This window comes from Lepus europaeus, chromosome 23 (assembly GCF_033115175.1).
Source record: "Lepus europaeus isolate LE1 chromosome 23, mLepTim1.pri, whole genome shotgun sequence".
NCBI lineage: Eukaryota > Metazoa > Chordata > Mammalia > Lagomorpha > Leporidae > Lepus > Lepus europaeus.
The window spans coordinates 5,635,508-5,648,569 of record NC_084849.1 but is presented as its reverse complement, the minus strand read 5'-3'; the positions used below and the strand labels follow the sequence as shown (position 1 = coordinate 5,648,569).

At 46.2% G+C, this 13,062-nt stretch overlaps 1 protein-coding gene across 6 annotated transcripts in view; it reads right to left on the bottom strand.

Annotated features, from left to right (window-relative positions):
• SBNO1 (strawberry notch homolog 1) overlaps nucleotides 1–13,062 on the bottom strand; it is a 76,411-nt gene that overhangs the window by 56,668 nt on the left and 6,681 nt on the right. Inside the window, exons 1-3 of one of the 6 annotated variants that reach the window (XM_062182605.1) lie at nucleotides 11,004–11,135; nucleotides 2,801–2,932; nucleotides 994–1,098 (exon numbers count right to left, since the gene is read on the bottom strand). In XM_062182605.1, coding sequence (XP_062038589.1) covers nucleotides 994–1,098; nucleotides 2,801–2,932 — 237 coding nt within the window. In that variant the 5' untranslated portion in view covers nucleotides 11,004–11,135. Of the gene's footprint in view, nucleotides 1–993; nucleotides 1,099–2,800; nucleotides 2,933–8,100; nucleotides 8,237–11,003; nucleotides 11,136–13,062 lie in introns of those variants that run through there. The other 5 variants (XM_062182602.1, XM_062182603.1, XM_062182604.1 and 2 more) reach the window with 5 other exon arrangements.

Sequence of the window (13,062 nt, the reverse complement as noted above, 5' to 3'; positions counted from 1 at the left end):
AAGGGCCAAAAAACAAAAGCAGAAATAAGTAAAAATGAACAGTGGGATAAAGGTGAATTTCCTAAATAAGTGCAATAAATAAACTCAAAAAATTTTTGTGATTTTAATTTTCTCTTGCTAAACATACTTGCCTAGAGAGTGACAGAAATGTTTTATAGAGTAGAAGGGTAACAGTAAGATATTTGGAAAGTAGCAAAAATAGAACTAGGGAGACACAGGGCGGCACTGTGGAGCAGCAGGTTAAGTCCCAGCCGGTGAGCCTGGCTGGAGTTCTGCCTGCTCCGCTTCTGCTCTGGGCACCTGGCAAGGCAGTGGAGAATGGCACACCAATGGCACCAACATGGGAGACTTGTTTGGAGTTCCTGGCTCCCAGCTTTGGCCTGGCACACACTTGGCTGTTGCAGCCATTTGGGGAGTGAACCAGAGAATAGAATATCTATTCCTCTGCCTTTCAAATAAATGAATGAATAAATAAATCTTTTTTTTCTTTTTTTCTTTTTCTTTTTTTTTTTTTTTATTTTTGACAGGCAGAGTGGACAGTGAGAGAGAGAGACAGAGAGAAAGGTCTTCCTTTTGCCGTTGGTTCACCCTCCAATGGCTGCCGCGGTAGCGCGCTGCGGCCGGCGCACCACGCTGATCCGATGGCAGGAGCCAGGTGCTTCTCCTGGTCTCCCATGGGATGCAGGGCCCAAACACTTGGGCCATCCTCCACTGCACTCCCTGGCCACAGCAGAGAGCTGGCCTGGAAGAGGGGCAACCGGGACAGGATCGGTGCCCTGACCGGGACTAGAACCCGGTGTGCCGGCGCCGCAAGGCAGAGGATTAGCCTGTTGAGCCACGGCGCCGGCCTGAATAAATAAATCTTAAAAAAAAAAAAAAGAAAAGAAAAGAAAACCACCTTGGGGACATAACTATTTCCTATTCCAAGTTTTTTTTTTTTTTTTTTTTAAACTGTAATCCTAAAATATGCTAGAAGCTGGAAACCATTCTTACCCTCATATTTAACAGTGCTGAAGGGGGGACAGCCTCTGGTTCTTGTTTCACAGGAACTGCTGCCTCAGTCTCCAGACCTAGTTCTAACGCACTCAGGGGCATGGACTGCAGGGAAAACATCATCAGAGAAACAAAGGAGGTCAGTGCGCTCTGCTGCAACAGCAAGAGTTGCATTTTTCTTAAACAAAAAATGTCACACTGTACTTTGAATGTGAAATCACCACTACCAGATTGAATGCTAACAACCTTTACAAGCATTAAATCTCCAATAAACTACACCAACGACAGAATCTTATCTTTGCTTTCAGAGAGGATGTATAATAAAGTCAAACTCTGTCCCTGCATCCCATATGGGTGCTGGTTCAAGTCCTGGATGCTCCACTTCTGATCCAGTTCCCGGCTAATGTGCCTGGGAAAGCAACAAAAGATATCCAAGTGCTTGGGCCTCTGTACCCGGGAGGGAGATCTTGAAGAAGCTCCTGATCCACCCAGCTTCAGCCATTGCAGCGATTTGGGGAGTAAACCAGAGGATGAAGATCTTGGTCTCTCCCTAACTCAGCCTCTTAAATAAATAAATAAACCTTAAGAAATAAAATAAAAGACAGTTGGCCAGCGCCGTGGCTCAACAGGCTAATCTTCCGCCTAGCGGCGCCGGCACACCGGGTTCTAGTCCCAGTCAGGGCACTGGATTCTGTCCCAGTTGCCCCTCTTTCAGGCCAGCTCTCTGCTGTGGCCCAGGAGGGCAGTGGAGGATGGCCCAAGTACTTGGGCCCCGCACCCACATGAGAGACCTGGAAGAAGCTCCTGGCTGCCCCACTTCCAATCCAAGTCCCTGTTAATGTGCATGGGGAAAGCAGTGAAGATGACCCTCGCCCCCAACATGGGAGACATGAATGGAGTTCCAGGCTCCTGGCCCAGCCCAAGTTATTGTAGCTATCTGGGGAGTGAACTAGCTGATGAAAGATTTCTCTCACTCTATCTCTTCTTTCTGTCTGCTTTCAAATAAATCTTTAAAAAAAAAGGGGGGGAGGGTCCTTGTAAATATCTCCCTCATGAAAGAACACTCAACCTAAAAATAACAGTCACAAGTATATTTAAAATTAAGTCGTACAAATATTCACTTAAGTGGAGATTATGAATTAATAAAATATACCACGGCTGGCGCTGTGGTGTAGCAAGTAAAGTTGCCGGCCGCCTGTAGTACTGGCATCCTATACGGGTACCAATTCGTGTCCCGCCTACTCCACTTCCGATCCAGCTCTCTTCTATAGCCTGGGAAAGCAGTAGAAGATGGCCCAAGTCCTTGGGCCCCTGCATCCCTGTGGGAGACCTGGAAGAAGCTCCTGGCTTCGGATCAGCACAGCTCTGGCCATTGCAGCCAACTGGGGAGTGAACCGGTGGATAGAAGACCTTTCTCTCTCTCTCTCTCTCTTTCTGCCTTTCCTTCTCTTGTGTAACTATGACTTTCAAATAAATAAATCTTTAAAAAAAAAATACCCCTGGAGCAGATGTAGTGGTACAGTGAATGGGTTAAGTTACTGCTTGAGAAACCTGCAACCCATATCTGAATGCCCGTTCAGTCCCAGATACTCCACTTCCAATCCAACTTCTTCCTAATCTGTCTTGGGAGGCCCCTGACAACCATGAGAGAGAATCAGATGGAGTTCTGGGCACCTGGCTTCAGCCTGGCCCAGCCCTGGATGTCACAGCCACATGGGGAGAGAACTTTTAATAGAAGAAAATACATAAACATTTTTTTTTGGGGGGGGGGGACTACTTCTTAACAGAGCCTATGGAAAACCCTTACCTGCTGAACTGGTGGAGTGGGTGTTGGAGTTCCAAGTCCCGCATCTCCACCATCAATATCAAAGAGGTCATTTGGGCTAATTCCACTCTCACTCAAAGCAGCAAGCAGTAAATCTTGCCCTGGTTCCACCATCTTTAAAAAAAAAAAATTAAATATTAACATAAAAAATGTAGTGACATGTGTTCCTCTTACCAGGTCTATTCGTTCAGTATTTATCAAGAATTTGGTGTCAGGCAGAATATACAAGAGAACTATTCTCTGTTCTGCAGAAGCTCACACAGAAACAAAGCACAGAAAAGTAGGCAAACCACAGCAAGAGTATATGTCATGCCTAAAAGTACTGTGAGACAGATGACAATGGAGCAGATCTCACACCTACAGAGGCCCTCCTAAGAACTACAGCTGGAGGCTGGCGCCGTGGCTCAACAGGCTAATCCTCCGCCTTGCGGCACCGGCACACCAGGTTCTAGTCCCGGTCGGGGCGCCAGATTCTGTCCCGGTTGCCCCTCTTCCAGGCCAGCTCTCTGCTGTGGCCCGGGAGTGCAGTGGAGGATGGCCCAAGTGCTTGGGCCCTGCACCCCATGGGAGACCAGGAGAAGCACCTGGCTCCTGCCTTCAGATCAGCGCAGTACACTGGCCACGGCGACCATTGGAGGGTGAACCAACGGCAAAGGAAGACCTTTCTCTCTGTCTCTCTCTCACTGTCCACTCTGCCTGTCAAAAAATAAAAAAGAAATACAGCTGGAGCAACTACATAGGTATGAACACTCAGGACAGAAGCAAGGGGCTCACACAGGAGATGCAGGTATCACCCACAGCTCTGTCCACTATTCTAGAGGGGTCATTCAAATCTTGGGGTATTACAGGTTATGAATGGGTTTTTAGATGGAGAACTGCTTGAGACAGATCTGAGATTTAGATTACTCAAAAGCAATGTGGGGGGGGGGAGGGGCTGCACTGCAGTGGGTAAAGCTGCCGCCTGCAGTGCTGGCATCCCATATAGGCTCCGGTTCTAGTCCCAGCTGCTCCCCTTTCGATCCAGCTCTCAGCTATGGCCTGAAAAAGCAGAAGATGGCCCAAGTCCATGGGCCCCTGCACCCGTGAGGGAGAGCTGGAAGAAGCTCCTGGCTTAAGAACAGCGTAACTCTGCCATTGTGGCCATCTGGGGAGTGAACCAGCAGATGAAGACCTCTCTCTGCCTCTGCGTCTCCATAACTCTGCCTCTCAAGTAAATAAATAAATAAATCTTGGAAAAACTGAAAGGGAAAGTAAAACCAGAAACAGGAAGACACCACTATTACAGGGGCCAGCGCTGTGGAGCAACGGTTTAAAGTCGCAGCCTGTAGCACCACCATCCCATATGGGTGCCGGTTCGAATCCCAGCTGCTCCACTTCCAATACAGCTCTCTGCTGTAGCCTGGGAAAGCAGAGGATGGCCCAAGTGCTTGGGCGTCTGCACACGCATGGGAGACCTGGAAGAAGCTCCTGGCTCCTGCCTTTGGATCAGCACAGCTCCAAGCCGTTGCAGATATCTGGGGAGTGAACCAGCGACTGCATGACCCCTCTCTCCCTCTCTCCTTCCCCTCTCCCTACCCCCCCCCCCGCCTCTCCTTCTGTGTAACACTGATTTTTAAATAAATAAATAAATAAATATTAAAAAAAAAAAGATTCAGCGAACTCTAAAGGCTTCCATAGCCCTGGCAACTCATGACTAGAGCCTAGGGAGATTACTGACGCCATGAACAGGAGTGTCAAATTGTTAAATCAGCAACAGGAGTCACTGTGTACTTATACCCCATGTGGGATCTGTCCCTAATGTGTCGTCTAAAGCCAAGTGATGCTATAACTAGTACTGAAACAGTATTTTTATACTTTGCGTTTCTGTGTGGGCACAAACTGATGAGGTCATTACTAATTATATACTGAAGTGATCTTCTGTATATAAAGAGAATTGGAAATGAAAAAAAAAAAAAAACAACCTGGTGTTAAAATGGAAATGGCATAGAAAATTAATTAATTAAAAAAAAATTATGTAGGATCTCTGTCTTTAATGTGCTGTACATTGCTATTTAATGCTATAATTAGTAATCCAATGGTAGTTTTTTCACTTTATGTTGCTATATGGGCAAAATGTTGAAATCTTTACCTAATATATACTAAACTGATCTTCTGTATACAAAGAGAATTGAAAATGAATCTTTACATGAATGGAAGGGGAAAGGGAGCGGGAAAGGGGAGGGTTGCGGGCGGGAGGGAAGTTATGGGAGGGGGGAAGCCATTGTAACCCATAAGCTATACTTTGGAAATTTATATTCATTAAATAAAAGTTTAATAAAAAAAAAAGAAAGAAAAAAAAAAAAAAGATTCAACCACTATTTAAAAAAATAAAAACAAAAGCAAAACAGTGTTCCAGCAGAGCAGAAGACAGATGATGTTATAATCACAGGGAAGAGAGAAAACAAAGAGGGAATGACGTCCAGGATACTTAGGAGGAAGGATGCACCCACTGGACTTGGTGGAAGGAGTATGAAGCACATCAGAGAAAAATCCTGAGTACAGGGATGATTCAAATTAAGCCAAGAGAAAACGAAAAAATAAAAACTGCCCAGGAGACCTGAGGGATGAGTATGGGGGGTACGGAGAACACAGAGCTATTTTAGGATCCAGCACATGGATTGCAGGTTGCAGTTTTACAACTATAATCCTAGGAGAGGGGCCAGCGCTGTGGTGCAGCGGGTTAATGCCCTGGCCTGAAGCGCCGGCATCCCTTATGGGCGCCGGTTGGAGACCCGGCTGCTCCACTTTCAATCCAGCTCTCTGCTATGGCCTAGAAAAGCCCAAGGACTTTGGGCCCCTGCACCCGCATGGGAGACCCAGAAGCAGCTCCTCGCTCCTGGCTTCGGATCAGCGCAGCTCCGGCCACTGCAGCCAACTGTGGGGTGAACCAGTGGATGAAAGACTCTCTCTCTCTCTCTGCCTCTCCTTCTCTCTCTGTTAACTCTGACTCTCAACAAATATAATCCTAGGAGCCAGAACAACTTAGTCTACCACAGAAATGTATTTTTACCCATTTTACAAAAAGGAAAAAAGAAACCTAACAGGCTTTCTCAATTTTAACTTTCCTCATTAATTTCATTGAAATAATTTACTTAAGAAAAATACTTCAAAAAACTGTGAAAATGGAATTAAAAGTTTATTCTGATGCAAAAAAAAAAAATCCTGGAATCCATGAATACAAGACATTTTCAAAAATCCATGGGAGGGTCCAGCATTGTGGCTTGGTAGGTTAAACCTCTGCCTGCAGCGCTGGTTCGAGTCCAGCTGCTTCATTTTTTTTTTTTAAGTTTTTTATTTATTATTTTGAGAGGCAGAGTTACAGATAGTGAGAGGGACAGACAGAGAAAGGTCTTCCAACTGCTGGTTCACTCCCCAACTGGCCCCAATGGCTAGAGCTGTGCAGAGCCAAAGCCAAGAGCTTCTTCCGGGTCTCCCATGTGAGTGCAGGGGCCCAAGGACTTGCGACATCCTCTACTGTTTTCCCAGGCCATGGCAGAGTTGGATTGGAAGTGGAGCAGCCAGGAATCAAACCAGCGCCCATATGGATGCCGGCACTATAGGCGGCAGCTTCACCAGCTATGCCACAGTGCCTGCACCAATAAATACATCTTAAAAAAACGAAAACAAAACAAAAAAACGGCGCTGGTACTGTGCATAGCAGATAAAGCTGCCACCTGCAATGCCGGTATCCCATATGGGTGCTGCTTCCAGTTCTGGCTGCTCCACTCCCTAATTTTTTTTTTTTTTTTTTTTTGGACAGGCAGAGTGGACAGTGAGAGAGAGAGACAGACAGAAAGGTCTTCCTTTACTGTTGGTTCACCCTCCAACGGCTGCTATGGCCGGTGCGCTGTGGCCGGTGCACCATGCTGATCAGAAGCCAGGAGCCAAGATGCTTCCTCCGGGTCTCTCATGTGGGTGCAGGGCCCAAGCACTTGGGCCATCCTCCACTGCACTCCCGGGCCACAGCAGAGAGCTGGCCTGGAAGAGGGGCAACCGGGACAGGATCCAGCGCCCTGACCGGGACTAGAACCCAGCTTGCCGGCACCGCAGGCAGAGGATTAGCCTATTGAGCCACAGCACCAGCTGCTCCACTCCCTATTGATCCAGCTTCCTGCTAATGCGCCTGGGATAGCAGTGGAAGATGGCCCAAGTCCTTGCGCTACTGCAGCCACATGGGAGACTCTGAAGAAGCTTCAGGCTCCTGGCTTCGGATCGGTGCAGCTCTGGCTGTTGCAGCCATCTGGGTACTGAATCAGCAGATGGAAGACCTCTCTCTCTCTCTCCCTGCCTATGCCTCTCTGTAGCTCTGCCCTTCAAATAAATAAATAAATCTTTAAAAAAAAAAATCATGGGAGGCCGGCGCTGCGGCTCTATAGGCTAATCCTCCGCCTTGCAGCGCCGGCATACTGGGTTCGAGTTCCGTTCAGGGCACCGATTCTGTCCCAGTTGCCCCTCTTCCAGGCCAGCTCTCTGCTGTGTCCAGGAGTGCAGTGGAGGATGGCCCAAGTGCTTGGGTCCTGCACCCCATGGGAGACCAGGAGAAGCACCTGGCTCCTGCCATCGGATCAGCACGGTGCACCGGCCGCAGCGCGCCAGCCACGGCAGCCATTGGAGGGGGAACCAACGGCAAAAAGGAAGACCTTTCTCTCTGTCTCTCTCTCTCTCACTGTCCACTCTGCCTGTCAAAAAATTAAAAAAAAAAACTAAAAAAAAAAAAAATTAAAAAAAAAAATCATGGGAAGTAAATGTTATCTTCCTCTCTGCAACCATCTTTCAAATAAATAAATCTTAAAAAGCAGAGGGAGGATTGGAATTGATGGAACCCAGTGTGACCTAGCAGGAAGAGCAATGCCTGTGATCCAGAATACCAAATGAGTGCTAGTTCGAATCCCGGCTGCTCCACTTGTGATCCAGCTCCCTGCTAATGAACCTAGGAAAAATACCAGAAGATGGCCCAAGTGCCTGAGTTCCTATATCCACGTGGGAGACCCGGATGGAGTTCCTGGCTCCTCATTTCAGGCTATCTCAGCCCTGGCCATTGCAACCATTTGGGGATCTTCCATCCAACAGATAGAAGATCTCTGTCTCAGCCTCTAACTCTGCCTTTCAAATATATAAATCTTTTTTTTTTTTTAATCAGGAAAATGTGTACATTAAGAGAAAACTAGGGTAGGCATTGCCGTGCAGCGAGCTGAGCCACTGCTTGCAATGCCTGAATCCCAGCTGCTCTGCTCCTGACTCACCTTCCTGCTTAATGCATCCTCAGAGGTAGCTGCTGATGGCCTCAGTGTCTGGGCCCCTGCCACATACATGGAAACGCACATGGAGCCCCTGGTTCCTGGCTTCTGCTTGGCCCAGCCCTGAATGTTGTGAGCATTTGGGAAATAAACCAGTAAATGGAAGATCTTTCTGTCATTCCACCTTTCAAAGATAAAAATAACCTTTAAAAATAAATAAAAACCACACATGGATTTCAAAATTTTGCATCAGAATACATTTATCTTTTAATTCAATTTCCACAAACAAGCACCCTTGTATACAAACATAACAGAAATCTGATTTTATTTATTTTTCTCAGGAAAGTTCGTGTTACATAAATAAGATACTAATTTTCAGTTAGTCCATTTGTTCTCAGACTGGGTGATAAAATTAACATCAGTGTTCACGATGTCCTACAGAAAGGGTGTTAGCGGAGAGCACCATGACCATGACTTCCAATGTATAAGAACTGTTTCAGATGACAGCAAGACATTTAACAAATTCTCTACTCTACATCTTGTATGTCTGTTTATCAGTCAGAAATTCTAATGGGAACACGAGTGAGGATGAAGTGAAAACCACAGACATCCAGAGAGAAACTGGCTCAGGACTGCAGGAAGGACAGCATCTCTAGATGGGATTTCTCTAGAACTTCTCAGAGAAAAGAACGAAAACATTTCAAGCAGTAAGGAAAAAAGAGAAGGAAACGCACACTGATGAAGTGTGTTCCACAAGCCTGACAGTTAAGATCTCCCTCTACAGCGCCATATTTAAGCCCACAACAACCCTGTATGAGACCAGTGATACAATTCAGAGCTTCAACTGAGGCCCAGAAATGTTGATACACTTGCCCAAGTCCATCCTGACGGGGAGGAGATTAGATTTCAGATAATGCAAACTCCAAAGCCCATGGATTCTCCAACGAATACAATTGAAATTCACCATCTATGAAGTTTCAACACTTTATTTTGGAATAAATGTCAAACTGAGCTTAAAATTGGAAAGAGAATGAAGTATCAGACAACAAGATAGAAACAGTATGACAGAGGAGACAAGACAAACGTCCAACATGGATTTAAAAGATAATGTTGGCCCAGGACTGGCATTGTGGTGTAGCAGGTAACATCTGGTATGAGCTCCAGTTCGATCCCAGCAGGTCTACTCTCTTTTTCATTTTTAATTTTATTTACTTATTTATTTATTTGACAGGCAGAGTGGTCAGTGAGAAAGAGAGAGAAAGAGACAGAAAGAAAGGTCTTCCTTTTCCATTGGATCACCCCCAATGGCCGCTGCAGCCAGCGCACCGCGCTGATCCAAAGGCAGGAGCCAGGTGCTTATCCTAGTCTCCCATGCGGATACAGGGCCCAAGGACCTGGGCCATCCTCCACTGCACTCCCAGGCCACAGCAGAGAGCTGGCCTGGAAGAGGGGCAACCGGGACAGGATCTGGTGCCCCGACCAGGACTAGAACCTGGTGTGCGGGCGCGAAAGGTAGAGGATTAGCCTAGTGAGCCCCCAGTATTTACTTTTAAAAGATGACATTTTGATAGTATCTCGAATTCTATTAATCTGCCACAGTGGGTGGGCAAAGGGACCCTTCCCCCCAAATTCCCATAATTATTGGTCCTAGAGAAATATTTTATGGCTTGAAAATGTTTTTCAAGCATTCATTTAGGATTCTTTGAACATATTTGTACCACAGTTCATAATGTATATATAGCCCTGCACCCGCATGGGAGACCAGGAGGAAGCACCTAGCTCCTGGCTTCAGATGGGCGCAGTTCCGGCCACTGTGGCCATTTGGAGAGTGAACCAACAGAAGGAAGACCTTTCTGTTTGTCTCTCCCTCTCACTGACTGAGACTCTACCTCTCAAATAAAATAAATAAAATCTTTAAAAAATAAATACTGAATTACTTATTTACATTTGAAACAAAAGTACACTGCTTTAAACCAAGGATTCCAAACTACAGATCACAGAGCTCTTTGGAGGTCAAGCAATTAATTAATTTATCCTACATACACCAAGACCTAATTATACTCAAAAGTACAGAGACATCTTTAATTAAAGAAATGAGAATCACTGAAAAGTGTTACTAAATGCACAAGAGCTTTTCAAAATGTTTTCTTAACAAGGAGCATTAAAAGTACAAAAACAGAGACTAAAGCCATCGCCTACAGTAGCAGGATCCCATATGGGCGCAGGCTGGAGTCCCAGCTGCTCCACTTCTGATCCAGCTTCCTGCTAATGTGCCTGGGAAAACATGGAGGATGGCCCAAGCACTTGGGACCCTGCACCCATGTGGCAGATCCAGATGAAGCTCCTGGCTTCAGTCTAATCTAGCCCTGGCCATTGTGGCCATTTGAGGACTGAACCAGTGGATGAAAGACCTCGCTTTCTGCCTCTCCCTCTCTTGTATTTCTACCTTTCAAATAAAGAAATAAATATTAATAAATAAATAAAAAGTAAAGAAATAGCAACATGGAAGGCAAAATCCTGGAGTGGGATTTCTGATGTTCATACAAGAAAACACATCAACAGTTTAAACTACACATAAGTGCCCAGCTCAGAATTCACTATAGGAACTACAATTAGGTTTAACCATTCTGCAATCTATTCATGTTTCAAAACATGTTGCATATCATAAATATACAGTTAATTAAATGAATGAATAACAAGACCTGCTGACCTTAGTAGTGACAAAATGGACAAAATGAACAAGACGGGGCCAGCGCTGTGGCACAGCAGGTTAACGCCCTGGACTGAAGCACTGGCAACCCATATGGGAGCTGGTTCGAGACCCGGCTGCTCCACTTCCTATCCAGCTCTCTGCTATGGCCTGGAAAGCAGTGAAAGATGGCCCCAAGTCCTTGGGCCCTTGTACCCACATGGGAGACCTGGAAGACGCTCCTGGCTCCTGGCTCCTGGTTCCTGGTTCCTGGTTCCTGGTTTCAGATCGGTGCAGCTCTGGCTGTTGTGGCCAATTTGAGAGTGAACCAGCTGATAGAAGACTTCTCTCTCTCTCTCTCTGTGCGTAACTCTGATTTTCAAATAAATAAATAAATCTTAAAAAAAAAAAGACTTTAATCTTACATACATTTTTTTTTTTCTTTTGACAGAGTGGACAGTGAGAGAGACAGACAGACAGACAGAAAGGTCTTTCTTTTACCGTTGGTTCACCCTCCAATGGCCGCTGTAGCCGGCGCAACCGGGACAGGATCTGGCGTTTCGATCGGGACTAGAACCTGGGGTGCCGGCACCACAGGCGGAGGATTAGCCTATTGAGCCTCGGCGCTGGCCTTACATACATCTTAAAAACAAACAATGTTAGGGATCCTTTTTCAGCCAACTGGGCACAAATTTTCTACTTAATCCTTTTGCAGAGAAGGGGAGATGAGACACAACAAGAACTCTTACCCAATTCTCTAACTCCATTAGGCATGACCCTTAATATTTAACCATATTCTTGTTCTCAAAATATTAAAGTCGCCGGAGCCATGGCTTAACAGGCTAATCCTCCGCCTTGTGGCGCCGGCACACCGGGTTCTAGTCCCGGTTGGGGCGCCGGATTCTATCCTGGTTGCCCCTCTTCCAGGCCAGCTCTCTGCTATGGCCCGGGAAGGCAGTGGAGGATGGCCCAAGTGCTTGGGCCCTGCACCCCATGGGAGACCAGGAGAAGCACCTGGCTCCTGGCTTCAGATCAGCGCGATGCGCCGGCCGCAGTGGCCATCGGAGGGTGAACCAATGGCAAAAATGAAGACCTTTCTCTCTGTCTCTCTCTCACTATCCACTCTGCCTGTCAAAAAAAAATTAAAGTCTCAGAATTTCAGTGTTTAAGCTGAGAACCCTTAAAAGTTTATTAGCTGGCCGGCGCCACAGCTCACTAGGCTAATCCTCTGCCTGCAGCGCCAGCACCCTGGGTTCTAGTCCTGGTTGGGGCACCGGGTACTAGTCCGGGTTGCTCCTCTTCCAGGCCAGCTCTCTGCTGTGGCCCGGGAAGGCAGCGGAGGATGGCCCAACTGCTTGGGCCCTGCACCCGCATGGGAGACCAGGAGGAAGCACCCAGCTCCTGGCTTCAGATTGGCACAGCACCAGCCATAGTGGCCATTAAGGGAGTGAACCAATGGAAGGAAGACCTTTCTCTCTGTCTCTCTCTCACTGTCTATAATTCTGTCTCTCTCACTAACTCTGCCTGGCAAAAAAAAGAAAAAGAAAAAAAAAAAAGAAAAGTTTATTAGCAGATTTCTCTCCTCCTCCACATTTTACAAGACTTGTTCCTGGGAGTGACAACAACATTTTCACTGTGAATCCACAAAGTATAAAACAAATGCTAAATACTATAGATAGAAGAACTGTTAGTGTGTCTACACAAAGGAATTCACAGACCACAAATGACGTTGATCAATCCTACAAACCCAAGTTAGTGCCACAGAGGAATCCACCTCAATCAGTGGAAAACAGAGTTTGATGTTTACCATAAATACATTTGAAAACATTAACTATTTCAAAATACTACAGCTATGATAAACAAAAAACAAAGACAAAATGGTGGCGAGAAACCAGGAGCTACCCTTGGCTGGAAGAGAATACTGAGAAACCATAGCCAACCAGAAGCATACAGGATGCAACTCCCATGGAGAACATTAACACTGCAACAGGGCAAGGCTCCTCCTGCTGAGTTCTACTGAGTAAATTTACAGATGTGAGCAGACAGAAGGGACTTGCTACCGAGCAGACAGAAGGCATGTATCGTCAAGGCAGTACCATAGCACAGTCGTGCAGGAGACAATGGGGTCGGAAAGACTGTCTGGGTTCAGACACTGGGCACATGACCCACTAATGGCATGATAGATCCAAAATAACCTGACTCAGTTTCCTTATCTTAGAAATAAAACTAGAACTTCCCTTATAGTACTTGTTGAGTAGTGAAAGTGATATTACCTAGAG